This window comes from Saccostrea echinata, unplaced genomic scaffold (genome assembly GCF_033153115.1).
Source record: "Saccostrea echinata isolate AGI-Se365-2 ecotype Australia unplaced genomic scaffold, CSIRO_AGI_Sech_v1 ptg000015l, whole genome shotgun sequence".
Classification (NCBI taxonomy): domain Eukaryota; kingdom Metazoa; phylum Mollusca; class Bivalvia; order Ostreida; family Ostreidae; genus Saccostrea; species Saccostrea echinata.
The window spans coordinates 798,096-819,678 of NW_026889764.1; the positions used below are offsets into that span (position 1 = coordinate 798,096).

Consider the following 21,583-nt stretch of genomic DNA (forward strand, 5'->3'; position numbering starts at 1 on the left):
CAGGACTTGATGGTATCCCTGCCAGATTTTTGAAAGATGCTGCCCCTATTATAAAAATACTTATTACATACTTAATCAATATATCAGAAGAAACTGTGCCTGATGATCTGTGACGGTACATATTGTCGTTTTGTACATATTGTCGTCGGCGACAATATGTACCTACCCTCACTGCACATATTGTCGTCCATCGGTACATATTGTCGCCGGCGACAATATGAACAGGACGACAAAATGTACCGTCACAGTCACGCTGCATGGAATAGCATACGGGACACGTCAGTGTGATTCACACACACCAATTACATTCACAAAACCACAGAAATCTTAAAGCAACAATATCTGTGGGGCGACAATATGTACAGTAAGGGTGAGGCACATAATGTCGCTAGTGACAATATGTACAAGTTTAACTTTTCAGCCGGCGACAATATGTACCGATAGACGACAATATGTGCAGTGAGAGTAGGTACATATTGTCGCCGACGACAATATGTACAAAACGACAATATGTACCGTCACATGATCTGAAACAGCTATTCTTTTTTCACATACCAATCCAGAAGTCATTAGTAAAAAAAACTATCTGAGATGTTAGAGGAATGTAAGCACTGGTTAGTTGATAATAAACTTTCTCTACATTTGGGAAAGAGAGTATTTTATTTGGACCTCCTAGAAAATTGAAGTCATATGATATGAACACCTTTTCAGTAGTATGTGGTGGAATCAAAATTAAATCTAAAAATTGTGTTAAATAATTAGGAGTTTTTTTTTTTTTTTTTTTTTTTTTTTTTATTTTGTTTTGTTTTGTTTTTTTTTTTTGACAACTTACTATCTGGTGAGAAAATTGTAGAAACTATTATTAGTAAAACAAACCAACGACTTAAATTTTTATATTGGCAAAATTCATGTTTGTCAATGCAATCAAGAAGTTTTATTTCAATGTCACATCGATTATGCTATCACCTGTTGGTATGAAGGACTATCTGGAAAAAAAAAATAGACTTCAGGTTGCACAGAACAAGATTATTAGATTTATTCTTGATGTTTCACCTAGATCAAGAGTCAGTGTTAATGAATTTGAAAAATTGGGTTTTTTGAATATCAGAAGTAGAGTTTGTCAATTACGCCTCAACTTTGTCTACAATATATTTCATAATAAAGGTCCAAATTATATGTACAGCAATTTTAAGCGAAATGTTTCTTCAAATTGTACAAGGTCAAGTAAATCTAATTTTTTTTTTTTTTTTTTTTTTTTTTTTGTGCCAAAGGGTTCAAAAAATGGAAAGTGAAACTTTTTTTTACAATGGAATTAAAGATTAGAATTCCCTACCTGATCAGATTAAAACAATTACCAATAAATCAAAATTAAAAAAAAAGGTCAAAAACATTTTTGGAAAAACTTAAGAAAATGTCTAAGGAAGACTTTTAATACTATTATATTTATAACCCAACTTTTCTTTCTTCTTATACAATTAAGAACTTGTATTTTAGATGCTTCTGCATATTAAGTATGACTGAAATTTTAAGCCATTTTGATTATATTAAGTATATTATGTATTGTTTATATTAAGTATATTATATATGTCATATGCCAGTAATTTTGTTACATGTAAAAGGACCCCATTGGAAATAAGCCATACTGGTTTTCATGGGCTATCCTTGGGTTTAGGCATATATACGACATAATATATTTATTTGGTTTATATGCAAAATAAGATTTATTAGTTAATTCGTTTTAAATTCATCTCTTAAATCATGTCTATTTGATTAAGTTTTATATGTATATAATACTCACACCTCAATGTCCTTGTACATTGCAGAATGCCTATTTCAGAATAAAGATTATTATTATTGTTATTACTTTATTTATTTTTAGGAATTACAAAAAAGTTTTTACAAAATGCTATACGCTTTAAAAATCTGTAGCAGTAACTGAAAGTATATATCATGCAATATATCGTTTAATTTAATCAATTTGCACATGTAATGATACATTAAGAATAATACATGTCAAAATCTGTATCACATCCCATATCAACCCGAGAATCCCATATCAACCCGAGAATCCAGCATCAGCTCGAGGCCGAAGGGAACCTGCATATCACGGTTAAATCGATTTTATTGTATTTCTTACGATACTCATTTACACATTTACATTCATTTATTCAGGAAGCATGAAAGGCTAATACTTTGATTTAAACAATGTGAAATCCCCCCTTCCCACCTCCACCCACCCCAAATAGAATCATACACTAACACACAAACGAAATGGTAGTTTGGCATTTAACTTTGGAAATTTTTCTTTTCTAAAAAATGCTGGCATGCACTGTCATGAGTTACAATACAATGCCATTAACAACAACTTCCTCTAAAACTAGAGCATTTTTCCCGCCTCTAGCTGCCCGATCGTCTGTTATATAGTTCGGTTTGACAATTTTCACTGTGACGCATTTTCCATACAGGAGTGTCCCGCATTCAATGATGTGAACATCTCCAGTTTTACTGGGTCCGATGAATGTTCCACAAGTTGACATCTGGGGCCAGTTCGAGGAGTTGCCTACCCTGGCTTCAACATCATGCAGCCATCTACCTAAAGTAGGGATATGGAGAGAGTTAATGAATTTCTAATCACTAGAGGAATTTATTTCTCAAATTTGAGAAATCTGTAGGTTCCTTTCATTTACTAGATTTTCACCTTAGTATTAATTTTCTATAAATGCAATAAAAAAAAAGTCTTCTTTTTTTGTATCAAGCAATGCAACATTTCACAACTACAACAATCGTTTGATTTTATGATCCAGTGGCAAAATTTTAAATATCATATAAATGGTTTTTTTTATGTTAGGCTTACGCAGGTTATGCATTTTTCTGCAACAGCTGCAACATTAGTTCCCACACTTACAACCAAAGACAGCATTTTATTGTTTAAATTAATTGGGTTTTTTTTTATTATACGTGCACAACTGATTTGGTAACCTACCGTGATTGTCGATCCTGTTAAATAAAATAATACTTTTGACGACACATAATTCAGTTCCTAGATTAATGGATAGCCAAGGGAAGATTTCATAACCTGTATGGAATAACAGATTAAAATTCATCACATGTGTGCGTCCATCAACAGCATTTTCCCATCTTTTATTATTTGCAGGAAATAAACTAGAACTAGCCGAAACAGTCTTTTCGAGCGCCAGATTTGTTACTATAGAAAAAAGGAAAATTTCTCTGTGAATCAAAAATCTCAGTACACGTAACTTTTATTTCTTAAGAAGGTTGGGTGATCATGGGCATTTTTCGTCTATTCAAACCTCCTGTAAAGAAGAAATCCGTTTAAAAATATGGGAAATTGCATTAAATATTGTAGCTGAAACACTTTTTTTAATATAAATAATATATAGTTTGTGAATAGAAAACAAAAATGCCTATTTGAATTTTTTTTAGGTGGAATTGTTCGGTAATATATTGACCACCCAGCCTCCTTAAAACATCTTTATGAAATGTTAATTATAAGTAATTTCTGTTAACAAAAATTGTACATATCTCGTTGTCCAGTTATGAACTGAGACATATTTCTAACCTTTGTGGCAGACGTCTTTGTAGTTTAGGTATGTTTCGTTACACGAGCAGATTCCCTCCTCACAAACAGCACCAAATGGACAGGAATCAGTCGAGGAACAGGGACCAGAGAGTATAGACTCTAAAACAGTAACTCAATGTAGTACTTACTAATACAGATAGTGTAGACTCTAAAACAGTAACTCAATGTAGTACTTACTAGTACAGATAGTGTAGACTCTAAAACAGTAACTCAATGTAGTACTTACTAGTACAGATAGTGTAGACTCTAAAACAGTAACTAAATATAGTACTTACTAGTACAGATAGTGTAGACTCTAAAACAGTAACTCAATGTAGTACTTACTAATACAGATAGTGTAGACTCTAAAACAGTAACTCAATGTAGTACTTACTAGTACAGATAGTGTAGACTCTAAAACAGTAACTAAATATAGTACTTACTAGTACAGATAGTGTAGACTCTAAAACAGTAACTAAATATAGTACTTACTGGTACAGATAGTGCAGACTCTAAAACAGTAACTAAATATAGTACTTACTAGTACAGATAGTGTAGACTCTAAAACAGTAACTCAATGTAGTACTTACTAGTACAGATAGTGTAGACTCTAAAACAGTAACTCAATATAGTACTTACTAGTACAGATAGTGTAGACTCTAAAACAGTAACTCAATGTAGTACTTACTAATACAGATAGTGTAGACTCTAAAACAGTAACTCAATGTAGTACTTACTAGTACAGATAGTGTAGACTCTAAAACAGTAACTACATATAGTACTTACTAGTACAGATAGTGTAGACTCTAAAACAGTAACTCAATATAGTACTTACTTATACAAATAGTATAGACTCTAAAACAGTAACTCAATGTAGTACTTACTAGTACAGATAGTGTAGACTCTAAAACAGTAACTCAATATAGTACTTACTAGTACAGATAGTGTAGACTCTAAAACAGTAACTCAATATAGTACTTACTAGTACAGATAGTGTAGACTCTAAAACAGTAACTCAATATAGAACTTACTAGTACAGATAGTGTAGACTCTAAAACAGTAATTCAATGTAGTACTTACTAGTACAGATAGTGTAGACTCTAAAACAGTAACTCAATATAGTACTTACTAGTACAGATAGTGTAGACTCTAAAACAGTAACTCAATATAGTACTTACTAGTACAGATAGTGTAGACTCTAAAACAGTAACTCAATATAGAACTTACTAGTACAGATAGTGTAGACTCTAAAACAGTAACTCAATGTAGTACTTACTAATACAGATAGTATAGACTCTAAAACAGTAACTCAATATAGTACTTACTAGTACAGATAGTGTAGACTCTAAAACAGTAACTCAATATAGAACTTACTAGTACAGATAGTGTAGACTCTAAAACAGTAACTCAATGTAGTACTTACTAATACAGATAGTGTAGACTCTAAAACAGTAACTCAATGTAGAACTTACTTGTACAGATAGTGTAGACTCTAAAACAGTAACTCAATATAGTACTTACTAGTACAAATAGTATAGACTCTAAAACAGTAACTCAATGTAGTACTTACTAATACAGATAGTATAGACTCTAAAACAGTAACTACATATAGTACTTACTAGTACAGATAGTATAGACCCTAAAACAGTAACTCAATATAGAACTTAGTAGTACAGATAGTGTAGACTCTAAAACAGTAACTCAATGTAGTACTTACTAATACAGATAGTGTAGACTCTAAAACAGTAACTCAATGTAGTACTTATTAATACAGATAGTGTAGACTCTAGTACTTACTAGTACAGATAGTGTAGACTCTAAAACAGTAACTACATATAGTACTTACTAATACAGATAGTGTAGACTCTAAAACAGTAACTCAATGTAGTACTTACTAATACAGATAGTGTAGACTCTAGTACTTACTAGTACAGATAGTGTAGACTCTAAAACAGTAACTCAATATAGTACTTACTAATACAGATAGTGTAGACTCTAAAACAGTAACTCAATGTAGTACTTACTAGTACAGATAGTATAGACTCTAAAGCAGTAACTCAATGTAGAACTTACTTGTACAGATAGTGTAGACTCTAAAACAGTAAATACATATAGTACTTATTAGTACAGATAGTATAGACCCTAAAACAGTAACTACATATAGAACTTAGTAGTACAGATAGTGTAGACTCTAAAACAGTAACTCAATGTAGTACTTACTAATACAGATAGTGTAGACTCTAAAACAGTAACTCAATGTAGTACTTACTAATACAGATAGTGTAGACTCTAAAACAGTAACTCAATGTAGTACTTACTAATACAGATAGTGTAGACTCTAGTACTTACTAGTACAGATAGTGTAGACTCTAAAACAGTAACTACATATAGTACTTGCTAGTACAGATAGTGTAGACTCTAAAACAGTAACTCAATGTAGTACTTACTAGTACAGATAGTGTAGACTCTAAAACAGTAACTACATATAGTACTTACTAAGACTCTAAAACAGTAACTAAATATAGTACTTACTAGTACAGATAGTGTAGACTCTAAAACAGTAACTCAATGTAGTACTTACTAGTACAGATAGTGTAGACTCTAAAACAGTAACTCAATATAGTACTTACTAGTACAGATAGTGTAGACTCTAAAACAGTAACTCAATGTAGTACTTACTAATACAGATAGTGTAGACTCTAAAACAGTAACTCAATGTAGTACTTACTAGTACAGATAGTGTAGACTCTAAAACAGTAACTACATATAGTACTTACTAGTACAGATAGTGTAGACTCTAAAACAGTAACTCAATATAGTACTTACTTATACAAATAGTATAGACTCTAAAACAGTAACTCAATGTAGTACTTACTAGTACAGATAGTGTAGACTCTAAAACAGTAACTCAATATAGTACTTACTAGTACAGATAGTGTAGACTCTAAAACAGTAACTCAATATAGTACTTACTAGTACAGATAGTGTAGACTCTAAAACAGTAACTCAATATAGAACTTACTAGTACAGATAGTGTAGACTCTAAAACAGTAATTCAATGTAGTACTTACTAGTACAGATAGTGTAGACTCTAAAACAGTAACTCAATATAGTACTTACTAGTACAGATAGTGTAGACTCTAAAACAGTAACTCAATATAGTACTTACTAGTACAGATAGTGTAGACTCTAAAACAGTAACTCAATATAGAACTTACTAGTACAGATAGTGTAGACTCTAAAACAGTAACTCAATGTAGTACTTACTAATACAGATAGTATAGACTCTAAAACAGTAACTCAATATAGTACTTACTAGTACAGATAGTGTAGACTCTAAAACAGTAACTCAATATAGAACTTACTAGTACAGATAGTGTAGACTCTAAAACAGTAACTCAATGTAGTACTTACTAATACAGATAGTGTAGACTCTAAAACAGTAACTCAATGTAGAACTTACTTGTACAGATAGTGTAGACTCTAAAACAGTAACTCAATATAGTACTTACTAGTACAAATAGTATAGACTCTAAAACAGTAACTCAATGTAGTACTTACTAATACAGATAGTATAGACTCTAAAACAGTAACTACATATAGTACTTACTAGTACAGATAGTATAGACCCTAAAACAGTAACTCAATATAGAACTTAGTAGTACAGATAGTGTAGACTCTAAAACAGTAACTCAATGTAGTACTTATTAATACAGATAGTGTAGACTCTAGTACTTACTAGTACAGATAGTGTAGACTCTAAAACAGTAACTACATATAGTACTTACTAATACAGATAGTGTAGACTCTAAAACAGTAACTCAATGTAGTACTTACTAATACAGATAGTGTAGACTCTAGTACTTACTAGTACAGATAGTGTAGACTCTAAAACAGTAACTCAATATAGTACTTACTAATACAGATAGTGTAGACTCTAAAACAGTAACTCAATGTAGTACTTACTAGTACAGATAGTATAGACTCTAAAGCAGTAACTCAATGTAGAACTTACTTGTACAGATAGTGTAGACTCTAAAACAGTAAATACATATAGAACTTAGTAGTACAGATAGTGTAGACTCTAAAACAGTAACTCAATGTAGTACTTACTAATACAGATAGTGTAGACTCTAAAACAGTAACTCAATGTAGTACTTACTAATACAGATAGTGTAGACTCTAAAACAGTAACTCAATGTAGTACTTACTAATACAGATAGTGTAGACTCTAGTACTTACTAGTACAGATAGTGTAGACTCTAAAACAGTAACTACATATAGTACTTGCTAGTACAGATAGTGTAGACTCTAAAACAGTAACTCAATGTAGTACTTACTAGTACAGATAGTGTAGACTCTAAAACAGTAACTACATATAGTACTTACTAGTACAGATAGTGTAGACTCTAAAACAGTAACTACATATAGTACTTACTAGTACAGATAGTGTAGACTCTAAAACAGTAAATACATATAGTACTTACTGGTACAGATAGTGTAGACTCTAAAACAGTAACTCAATGTAGTACTTACTAGTACAGATAGTGTAGACTCTAAAACAGTAACTCAATGTAGAACTTACTTGTACAGATAGTGTAGACTCTAAAACAGTAAATACATATAGTACTTACTAATACAGATAGTATAGACCCTAAAACAGTAACTACATATAGAACTTAGTAGTACAGATAGTGTAGACTCTAAAACAGTAACTCAATGTAGTACTTACTAGTACAGATAGTGTAGACTCTAAAACAGTAACTCAATGTAGTACTTACTAATACAGATAGTGTAGACTCTAAAACAGTAACTACATATAGAACTTACTAGTACAGATAGTATAGACCCTAAAACAGTAACTCAATGTAGTACTTACTAGTACAGATAGTGTAGACTCTAAAACAGTAACTCAATGTAGTACTTACTAATACAGATAGTGTAGACTCTAAAACAGTAACTCAATGTAGTACTTACTAGTACAGATAGTATAGACCCTAAAACAGTAACTCAATGTAGTACTTACTAATACAGATAGTGTAGACTCTAAAACAGTAACTACATATAGAACTTACTAGTACAGATAGTGTAGACTCTAAAACAGTAACTACATATAGAACTTAGTAGTACAGATAGTGTAGACTCTAAAACAGTAACTCAATGTAGTACTTACTAGTACAGATAGTGTAGACTCTAAAACAGTAACTCAATGTAGTACTTACTAGTACAGATAGTGTAGACTCTAAAACAGTAACTCAATGTAGTACTTACTAATACAGATAGTATAGACCCTAAAACAGTAACTACATATAGAACTTAGTAGTACAGATAGTGTAGACCCTAAAACAGTAACTCAATGTAGTACTTACTAATACAGATAGTGTAGACTCTAAAACAGTAACTACATATAGAACTTACTAGTACAGATAGTGTAGACTCTAAAACAGTAACTACATATAGAACTTAGTAGTACAGATAGTGTAGACTCTAAAACAGTAACTCAATATAGTACTTACTAGTACAAATTGTATAGACTCTAAAACAGTAACTCAATATAGTACTTACTAGTACAGATAGTATAGACCCTAAAACAGTAACTCAATATAGAACTTAGTAGTACAGATAGTGTAGACTCTAAAACAGTAACTCAATGTAGTACTTACTAATACAGATAGTGTAGACTCTAAAACAGTAACTCAATGTAGTACTTACTAATACAGATAGTGTAGACTCTAGTACTTACTAGTACAGATAGTGTAGACTCTAAAACAGTAACTACATATAGTACTTACTAATACAGATAGTGTAGACTCTAAAACAGTAACTCAATGTAGTACTTACTAATACAGATAGTGTAGACTCTAGTACTTACTAGTACAGATAGTGTAGACTCTAAAACAGTAACTCAATATAGTACTTACTAATACAGATAGTGTAGACTCTAAAACAGTAACTCAATGTAGTACTTACTAGTACAGATAGTATAGACTCTAAAGCAGTAACTCAATGTAGAACTTACTTGTACAGATAGTGTAGACTCTAAAACAGTAAATACATATAGTACTTACTAGTACAGATAGTATAGACCCTAAAACAGTAACTACATATAGAACTTAGTAGTACAGATAGTGTAGACTCTAAAACAGTAACTCAATGTAGTACTTACTAATACAGATAGTGTAGACTCTAAAACAGTAACTCAATGTAGTACTTACTAATACAGATAGTGTAGACTCTAAAACAGTAACTCAATGTAGTACTTACTAGTACAGATAGTGTAGACTCTAAAACAGTAACTCAATATAGTACTTACTAGTACAGATAGTGTAGACCCTAAAACAGTAACTCAATGTAGTACTTACTAATACAGATAGTGTAGACTCTAAAACAGTAACTCAATGTAGTACTTACTAATACAGATAGTGTAGACTCTAAAACAGTAACTCAATGTAGTACTTACTAATACAGATAGTGTAGACTCTAGTACTTACTAGTACAGATAGTGTAGACTCTAAAACAGTAACTACATATAGTACTTACTAATACAGATAGTGTAGACTCTAAAACAGTAACTCAATGTAGTACTTACTAATACAGATAGTGTAGACTCTAGTACTTACTAGTACAGATAGTGTAGACTCTAAAACAGTAACTCAATATAGTACTTACTAATACAGATAGTGTAGACTCTAAAACAGTAACTCAATGTAGTACTTACTAGTACAGATAGTATAGACTCTAAAGCAGTAACTCAATGTAGAACTTACTTGTACAGATAGTGTAGACTCTAAAACAGTAAATACATATAGTACTTATTAGTACAGATAGTATAGACCCTAAAACAGTAACTCAATATAGAACTTACTTGTACAGATAGTGTAGACTCTAAAACAGTAACTCAATGTAGTACTTACTAATACAGATAGTGTAGACTCTAAAACAGTAACTCAATGTAGTACTTACTAATACAGATAGTGTAGACTCTAAAACAGTAACTCAATGTAGTACTTACTAATACAGATAGTGTAGACTCTAAAACAGTAACTCAATGTAGTACTTACTAATACAGATAGTGTAGACTCTAAAACAGTAACTCAATGTAGTACTTACTAATACAGATAGTATAGACTCTAAAACAGTAACTACATATAGTACTTACTAGTACAGATAGTGTAGACTCTAAAACAGTAACTCAATATAGAACTTAGTAGTACAGATAGTGTAGACTCTAAAACAGTAACTCAATGTAGTACTTACTAATACAGATAGTATAGACTCTAAAACAGTAACTACATATAGTACTTACTAGTACAGATAGTATAGACCCTAAAACAGTAACTCAATATAGAACTTAGTAGTACAGATAGTGTAGACTCTAAAACAGTAACTCAATGTAGTACTTACTAATACAGATAGTGTAGACTCTAAAACAGTAACTCAATGTAGTACTTACTAATACAGATAGTGTAGACTCTAGTACTTACTAGTACAGATAGTGTAGACTCTAAAACAGTAACTACATATAGTACTTACTAATACAGATAGTGTAGACTCTAAAACAGTAACTCAATGTAGTACTTACTAATACAGATAGTGTAGACTCTAGTACTTACTAGTACAGATAGTGTAGACTCTAAAACAGTAACTCAATATAGTACTTACTAATACAGATAGTGTAGACTCTAAAACAGTAACTCAATGTAGTACTTACTAGTACAGATAGTATAGACTCTAAAGCAGTAACTCAATGTAGAACTTACTTGTACAGATAGTGTAGACTCTAAAACAGTAAATACATATAGTACTTATTAGTACAGATAGTATAGACCCTAAAACAGTAACTACATATAGAACTTAGTAGTACAGATAGTGTAGACTCTAAAACAGTAACTCAATGTAGTACTTACTAATACAGATAGTGTAGACTCTAAAACAGTAACTCAATGTAGTACTTACTAATACAGATAGTGTAGACTCTAAAACAGTAACTCAATGTAGTACTTACTAATACAGATAGTGTAGACTCTAAAACAGTAACTCAATGTAGTACTTACTAGTACAGATAGTATAGACCCTAAAACAGTAACTCAATGTAGTACTTACTAATACAGATAGTGTAGACTCTAAAACAGTAACTACATATAGAACTTACTAGTACAGATAGTGTAGACTCTAAAACAGTAACTCAATGTAGTACTTACTAATACAGATAGTGTAGACTCTAAAACAGTAACTCAATGTAGTACTTACTAGTACAGATAGTGTAGACTCTAAAACAGTAACTCAATGTAGTACTTACTAATACAGATAGTGTAGACTCTAAAACAGTAACTCAATGTAGTACTTACTAATACAGATAGTGTAGACTCTAGTACTTACTAGTACAGATAGTGTAGACTCTAAAACAGTAACTACATATAGTACTTGCTAGTACAGATAGTGTAGACTCTAAAACAGTAACTCAATGTAGTACTTACTAGTACAGATAGTGTAGACTCTAAAACAGTAACTACATATAGTACTTACTAAGACTCTAAAACAGTAACTAAATATAGTACTTACTAGTACAGATAGTGTAGACTCTAAAACAGTAACTCAATGTAGTACTTACTAGTACAGATAGTGTAGACTCTAAAACAGTAACTCAATATAGTACTTACTAGTACAGATAGTGTAGACTCTAAAACAGTAACTCAATGTAGTACTTACTAATACAGATAGTGTAGACTCTAAAACAGTAACTCAATGTAGTACTTACTAGTACAGATAGTGTAGACTCTAAAACAGTAACTACATATAGTACTTACTAGTACAGATAGTGTAGACTCTAAAACAGTAACTCAATATAGTACTTACTTATACAAATAGTATAGACTCTAAAACAGTAACTCAATGTAGTACTTACTAGTACAGATAGTGTAGACTCTAAAACAGTAACTCAATATAGTACTTACTAGTACAGATAGTGTAGACTCTAAAACAGTAACTCAATATAGTACTTACTAGTACAGATAGTGTAGACTCTAAAACAGTAACTCAATATAGAACTTACTAGTACAGATAGTGTAGACTCTAAAACAGTAATTCAATGTAGTACTTACTAGTACAGATAGTGTAGACTCTAAAACAGTAACTCAATATAGTACTTACTAGTACAGATAGTGTAGACTCTAAAACAGTAACTCAATATAGTACTTACTAGTACAGATAGTGTAGACTCTAAAACAGTAACTCAATATAGAACTTACTAGTACAGATAGTGTAGACTCTAAAACAGTAACTCAATGTAGTACTTACTAATACAGATAGTATAGACTCTAAAACAGTAACTCAATATAGTACTTACTAGTACAGATAGTGTAGACTCTAAAACAGTAACTCAATATAGAACTTACTAGTACAGATAGTGTAGACTCTAAAACAGTAACTCAATGTAGTACTTACTAATACAGATAGTGTAGACTCTAAAACAGTAACTCAATGTAGAACTTACTTGTACAGATAGTGTAGACTCTAAAACAGTAACTCAATATAGTACTTACTAGTACAAATAGTATAGACTCTAAAACAGTAACTCAATGTAGTACTTACTAATACAGATAGTATAGACTCTAAAACAGTAACTACATATAGTACTTACTAGTACAGATAGTATAGACCCTAAAACAGTAACTCAATATAGAACTTAGTAGTACAGATAGTGTAGACTCTAAAACAGTAACTCAATGTAGTACTTATTAATACAGATAGTGTAGACTCTAGTACTTACTAGTACAGATAGTGTAGACTCTAAAACAGTAACTACATATAGTACTTACTAATACAGATAGTGTAGACTCTAAAACAGTAACTCAATGTAGTACTTACTAATACAGATAGTGTAGACTCTAGTACTTACTAGTACAGATAGTGTAGACTCTAAAACAGTAACTCAATATAGTACTTACTAATACAGATAGTGTAGACTCTAAAACAGTAACTCAATGTAGTACTTACTAGTACAGATAGTATAGACTCTAAAGCAGTAACTCAATGTAGAACTTACTTGTACAGATAGTGTAGACTCTAAAACAGTAAATACATATAGAACTTAGTAGTACAGATAGTGTAGACTCTAAAACAGTAACTCAATGTAGTACTTACTAATACAGATAGTGTAGACTCTAAAACAGTAACTCAATGTAGTACTTACTAATACAGATAGTGTAGACTCTAAAACAGTAACTCAATGTAGTACTTACTAATACAGATAGTGTAGACTCTAGTACTTACTAGTACAGATAGTGTAGACTCTAAAACAGTAACTACATATAGTACTTGCTAGTACAGATAGTGTAGACTCTAAAACAGTAACTCAATGTAGTACTTACTAGTACAGATAGTGTAGACTCTAAAACAGTAACTACATATAGTACTTACTAGTACAGATAGTGTAGACTCTAAAACAGTAACTACATATAGTACTTACTAGTACAGATAGTGTAGACTCTAAAACAGTAAATACATATAGTACTTACTGGTACAGATAGTGTAGACTCTAAAACAGTAACTCAATGTAGTACTTACTAGTACAGATAGTGTAGACTCTAAAACAGTAACTCAATGTAGAACTTACTTGTACAGATAGTGTAGACTCTAAAACAGTAAATACATATAGTACTTACTAATACAGATAGTATAGACCCTAAAACAGTAACTACATATAGAACTTAGTAGTACAGATAGTGTAGACTCTAAAACAGTAACTCAATGTAGTACTTACTAGTACAGATAGTGTAGACTCTAAAACAGTAACTCAATGTAGTACTTACTAATACAGATAGTGTAGACTCTAAAACAGTAACTACATATAGAACTTACTAGTACAGATAGTATAGACCCTAAAACAGTAACTCAATGTAGTACTTACTAGTACAGATAGTGTAGACTCTAAAACAGTAACTCAATGTAGTACTTACTAATACAGATAGTGTAGACTCTAAAACAGTAACTCAATGTAGTACTTACTAGTACAGATAGTATAGACCCTAAAACAGTAACTCAATGTAGTACTTACTAATACAGATAGTGTAGACTCTAAAACAGTAACTACATATAGAACTTACTAGTACAGATAGTGTAGACTCTAAAACAGTAACTACATATAGAACTTAGTAGTACAGATAGTGTAGACTCTAAAACAGTAACTCAATGTAGTACTTACTAGTACAGATAGTGTAGACTCTAAAACAGTAACTCAATGTAGTACTTACTAGTACAGATAGTGTAGACTCTAAAACAGTAACTCAATGTAGTACTTACTAATACAGATAGTATAGACCCTAAAACAGTAACTACATATAGAACTTAGTAGTACAGATAGTGTAGACCCTAAAACAGTAACTCAATGTAGTACTTACTAATACAGATAGTGTAGACTCTAAAACAGTAACTACATATAGAACTTACTAGTACAGATAGTGTAGACTCTAAAACAGTAACTACATATAGAACTTAGTAGTACAGATAGTGTAGACTCTAAAACAGTAACTCAATATAGTACTTACTAGTACAAATTGTATAGACTCTAAAACAGTAACTCAATATAGTACTTACTAGTACAGATAGTATAGACCCTAAAACAGTAACTCAATATAGAACTTAGTAGTACAGATAGTGTAGACTCTAAAACAGTAACTCAATGTAGTACTTACTAATACAGATAGTGTAGACTCAAAAACAGTAACTCAATGTAGTACTTACTAATACAGATAGTGTAGACTCTAGTACTTACTAGTACAGATAGTGTAGACTCTAAAACAGTAACTACATATAGTACTTACTAATACAGATAGTGTAGACTCTAAAACAGTAACTCAATGTAGTACTTACTAATACAGATAGTGTAGACTCTAGTACTTACTAGTACAGATAGTGTAGACTCTAAAACAGTAACTCAATATAGTACTTACTAATACAGATAGTGTAGACTCTAAAACAGTAACTCAATGTAGTACTTACTAGTACAGATAGTATAGACTCTAAAGCAGTAACTCAATGTAGAACTTACTTGTACAGATAGTGTAGACTCTAAAACAGTAAATACATATAGTACTTACTAGTACAGATAGTATAGACCCTAAAACAGTAACTACATATAGAACTTAGTAGTACAGATAGTGTAGACTCTAAAACAGTAACTCAATGTAGTACTTACTAATACAGATAGTGTAGACTCTAAAACAGTAACTCAATGTAGTACTTACTAATACAGATAGTGTAGACTCTAAAACAGTAACTCAATGTAGTACTTACTAGTACAGATAGTGTAGACTCTAAAACAGTAACTCAATATAGTACTTACTAGTACAGATAGTGTAGACCCTAAAACAGTAACTCAATGTAGTACTTACTAATACAGATAGTGTAGACTCTAAAACAGTAACTCAATGTAGTACTTACTAATACAGATAGTGTAGACTCTAAAACAGTAACTCAATGTAGTACTTACTAATACAGATAGTGTAGACTCTAGTACTTACTAGTACAGATAGTGTAGACTCTAAAACAGTAACTACATATAGTACTTACTAATACAGATAGTGTAGACTCTAAAACAGTAACTCAATGTAGTACTTACTAATACAGATAGTGTAGACTCTAGTACTTACTAGTACAGATAGTGTAGACTCTAAAACAGTAACTCAATATAGTACTTACTAATACAGATAGTGTAGACTCTAAAACAGTAACTCAATGTAGTACTTACTAGTACAGATAGTATAGACTCTAAAGCAGTAACTCAATGTAGAACTTACTTGTACAGATAGTGTAGACTCTAAAACAGTAAATACATATAGTACTTATTAGTACAGATAGTATAGACCCTAAAACAGTAACTCAATATAGAACTTACTTGTACAGATAGTGTAGACTCTAAAACAGTAACTCAATGTAGTACTTACTAATACAGATAGTGTAGACTCTAAAACAGTAACTCAATGTAGTACTTACTAATACAGATAGTGTAGACTCTAAAACAGTAACTCAATGTAGTACTTACTAATACAGATAGTGTAGACTCTAAAACAGTAACTCAATGTAGTACTTACTAATACAGATAGTGTAGACTCTAAAACAGTAACTCAATGTAGTACTTACTAATACAGATAGTATAGACTCTAAAACAGTAACTACATATAGTACTTACTAGTACAGATAGTGTAGACTCTAAAACAGTAACTCAATATAGAACTTAGTAGTACAGATAGTGTAGACTCTAAAACAGTAACTCAATGTAGTACTTACTAATACAGATAGTATAGACTCTAAAACAGTAACTACATATAGTACTTACTAGTACAGATAGTATAGACCCTAAAACAGTAACTCAATATAGAACTTAGTAGTACAGATAGTGTAGACTCTAAAACAGTAACTCAATGTAGTACTTACTAATACAGATAGTGTAGACTCTAAAACAGTAACTCAATGTAGTACTTACTAATACAGATAGTGTAGACTCTAGTACTTACTAGTACAGATAGTGTAGACTCTAAAACAGTAACTACATATAGTACTTACTAATACAGATAGTGTAGACTCTAAAACAGTAACTCAATGTAGTACTTACTAATACAGATAGTGTAGACTCTAGTACTTACTAGTACAGATAGTGTAGACTCTAAAACAGTAACTCAATATAGTACTTACTAATACAGATAGTGTAGACTCTAAAACAGTAACTCAATGTAGTACTTACTAGTACAGATAGTATAGACTCTAAAGCAGTAACTCAATGTAGAACTTACTTGTACAGATAGTGTAGACTCTAAAACAGTAAATACATATAGTACTTATTAGTACAGATAGTATAGACCCTAAAACAGTAACTACATATAGAACTTAGTAGTACAGATAGTGTAGACTCTAAAACAGTAACTCAATGTAGTACTTACTAATACAGATAGTGTAGACTCTAAAACAGTAACTCAATGTAGTACTTACTAATACAGATAGTGTAGACTCTAAAACAGTAACTCAATGTAGTACTTACTAATACAGATAGTGTAGACTCTAAAACAGTAACTCAATGTAGTACTTACTAGTACAGATAGTATAGACCCTAAAACAGTAACTCAATGTAGTACTTACTAATACAGATAGTGTAGACTCTAAAACAGTAACTACATATAGAACTTACTAGTACAGATAGTGTAGACTCTAAAACAGTAACTCAATGTAGTACTTACTAATACAGATAGTGTAGACTCTAAAACAGTAACTCAATGTAGTACTTACTAGTACAGATAGTGTAGACTCTAAAACAGTAACTCAATGTAGTACTTACTAATACAGATAGTGTAGACTCTAAAACAGTAACTACATATAGTACTTACTAGTACAGATAGTATAGACCCTAAAACAGTAACTCAATATAGAACTTAGTAGTACAGATAGTGTAGACTCTAAAACAGTAACTCAATGTAGTACTTATTAATACAGATAGTGTAGACTCTAGTACTTACTAGTACAGATAGTGTAGACTCTAAAACAGTAACTCAATGTAGTACTTACTAATACAGATAGTGTAGACTCTAAAACAGTAACTCAATGTAGTACTTACTAATACAGATAGTGTAGACTCTAGTACTTACTAGTACAGATAGTGTAGACTCTAAAACAGTAACTACATATAGTACTTACTAGTACAGATAGTGTAGACTCTAAAACAGTAACTCAATGTAGTACTTACTAGTACAGATAGTGTAGACTCTAAAACAGTAACTACATATAGTACTTACTAGTACAGATAGTGTAGACTCTAAAACAGTAACTACATATAGTACTTACTAGTACAGATAGTGTAGACTCTAAAACAGTATATACATATAGTACTTACTGGTACAGATAGTGTAGACTCTAAAACAGTAACTCAATGTAGTACTTACTAGTACAGATAGTGTAGACTCTAAAACAGTAACTCAATGTAGAACTTACTTGTACAGATAGTGTAGACTCTAAAACAGTAAATACATATAGTACTTACTAGTACAGATAGTATAGACCCTAAAACAGTAACTACATATAGAACTTAGTAGTACAGATAGTGTAGACTCTAAAACAGTAACTCAATGTAGTACTTACTAATACAGATAGTGTAGACTCTAAAACAGTAACTCAATGTAGTACTTACTAATACAGATAGTGTAGACTCTAAAACAGTAACTCAATGTAGTACTTACTAGTACAGATAGTGTAGACCCTAAAACAGTAACTCAATGTAGTACTTACTAATACAGATAGTGTAGACTCTAAAACAGTAACTAAATATTGTACTTACTAGTACAGATAGTGCAGACTCTAAAACAGTAACTAAATATAGTACTTACTAATACAGATAGTGTAGACTCTAAAACAGTAACTACATATAGAACTTACTAGTACAGATAGTATAGACCCTAAAACAGTAACTCAATGTAGTACTTACTAGTACAGATAGTGTAGACTCTAAAACAGTAACTCAATGTAGTACTTACTGGTACAGATAGTGTAGACTCTAAAACAGTAACTAAATATAGTACTTACTAATACAGATAGTGTAGACTCTAAAACAGTAACTCAATGTAGTACTTACTAGTACAGATAGTATAGACCCTAAAACAGTAACTCAATGTAGTACTTACTAATACAGATAGTGTAGACTCTAAAACAGTAACTACATATAGAACTTACTAGTACAGATAGTGTAGACTCTAAAACAGTAACTACATATAGAACTTAGTAGTACAGATAGTGTAGACTCTAAAACAGTAACTCAATGTAGTACTTACTAGTACAGATAGTGTAGACTCTAAAACAGTAACTAAATATAGTACTTACTAGTACAGATAGTGTAGACTCTAAAACAGTAACTCAATGTAGTACTTACTAGTACAGATAGTGTAGACTCTAAAACAGTAACTACATATAGTACTTACTGGTACAGATAGTATAGACTCTAAAACAGTAACTAAATATAGTACTTACTAGTACAGATAGTATAGACTCTAAATCAGTAACTCAATATAGTACTTACTAATACAGATAGTATAGACTCTAAAACAGTAACTACATATAGTACTTACTAGTACAGATAGTGTAGACTCTAAATCAGTTACTATATATAGTACTTACTGGTACAGATAGTGTAGACTCTAAATCAGTTACTACATATAGTACTTACTGGTACAGATAGTGTAGACTCTAAATCAGTAACTACATATAGTACTTACTGGTACAGATAGTGTAGAATCTAAAACAGTAACTCAATATAGTACTTACTAGTACAGATAGTGTAGACTCTAAATCAGTTACTACATATAGTACTTACTGGTACAAATAGTATAGACTCTAAAACAGTAACTACATATAGTACTTACTCTAAAACAGTAACTAAATATAATACTTACTAGTACAGATAGTATAAACTACAAAATAATGTAGAAAGGTTGGAGTGGGGATATCTCAGGAAGCAGGAGTGTCTATATAATAGCATTTATGAAAATAATTCATCATTTGTACATGTGAAACCATTTATAATAGTTAAATTATATTTCTCATACAGCTAATGAATAAAATGAAATGGTGTTATTTGTAAGTAAATAAGTATGAGACCAGCAAAAATTATTTAAAAACCTCATGTGTGAAGAACATACTCATTCTCTCAGTCACCATGACCTGCGATGTTAGGGCTTCTGGAACGGACTCCTTCGGTATTTCCGGAGACGAATTATCACAGTCTTTGTCATATTTGTGAAGATAAGAAACAGATGATATAAGAATTCCTAGTCCCAAAACTACAAGAAATCCAGTTATTGAAATAAAAACCCAGTGTTTGGTATTCAATTGACAGGGTTTCCTTCTCCTTAGGTCCTCAAAACAGCCCATGTTGTTTTTGATTTGTAATGCACGGCTTTAAAGCGTACAAGAAGGGCTTTCTCTTTAAAAGAGGCACTTATAAACACACTCTTGCGTAGGTACTTGTAAGAACAACTAATTAATATGATTCTCAGAAGTAAGATGTCGGGCAAATCTAGTATTTTCATCTAATTGACGCCAAGATGCCCTTTAGATTTTGTCAAATATAAGATACAAATATTTTTGTTTACCTTCATCGATTACTTGTTTTTTTTTCTTTATTAATTGCAAACAAACAATAATATACATAACATGTAAACAGTATATAATATGACAATTTTGACTAAAGATTACAGTTGAAGAAAAAAAAAACATGTATTTTAATGATTTAAACAATAAGAAAATATCAATAACTTCTACAAACTTTTTTAAACACTTTTTGAATTTGTACTTTATCATAAGAAAATTCTGAAATATATTGATATGTATTTAATGCAGATTTAACAAAATTATACAAAGAATCTCTGGTACAGTGTGAATTCGTAAGTCTACACTTCATCTTGTATTTGAAAATTTTCAGTGCAAAGAAAGAAAGTAATATTTTCATGCCCATAACAAATCTGAGTTTTCATAAAAGCCTAGTATTACAACATGTTTCCAACTAATCTTAAACCCGACAATTAAACTTAACTTAATCCATATACAATTTGAGTCGTTACAGTTATATAAAAGATGCATAATTTTTTTTATTTCTCCACAATTATCACAAAATTTTTGTACATTAGGATTCCATTTGCTCACACTCAAATTATTGTTTAATAAATTATGCAATAACTTAAAGTTGAATTCTGCTATGTGTTTATCAGACATTCTTGAAATTTTCATACAGTAGATAGAAGCCCATAAATATTTGGGAATACTAAACAATTCACTCCAATAATTTTCTGTTAATGGTCGTAAGAATTTTTTCTCAATGAATATGTTATAGAAGACAGATGATTTTACATTACTTACAAGAACATATCTATTTCCTTTTAAGAGTATATACATGTTATTTCTTATATTGATATATGGCGCTTTTCACATATATACATGTATATTTGAAAGTTTGTTAAATATTGTCTT

The 21,583-nt window shown here is 30.8% G+C and overlaps 1 protein-coding gene across 1 annotated transcript; it reads right to left on the reverse strand.

Annotated features, from left to right (window-relative positions):
• Positions 1 to 1,780: 1,780 nt before the first annotated feature.
• LOC133187969 (uncharacterized) lies at positions 1,781 to 20,488 on the reverse strand. The gene is made up of 4 exons (XM_061323362.1): positions 20,257 to 20,488; positions 3,581 to 3,700; positions 2,980 to 3,205; positions 1,781 to 2,589 (listed from the first exon to the last, which is right to left on the reverse strand). The coding sequence occupies exons 1-4, from the start codon at positions 20,486 to 20,488 to the stop codon at positions 2,340 to 2,342; spliced, it is 828 nt and encodes a 275-aa protein (XP_061179346.1). The 3' UTR covers positions 1,781 to 2,339.
• Positions 20,489 to 21,583: the final 1,095 nt, after the last annotated feature.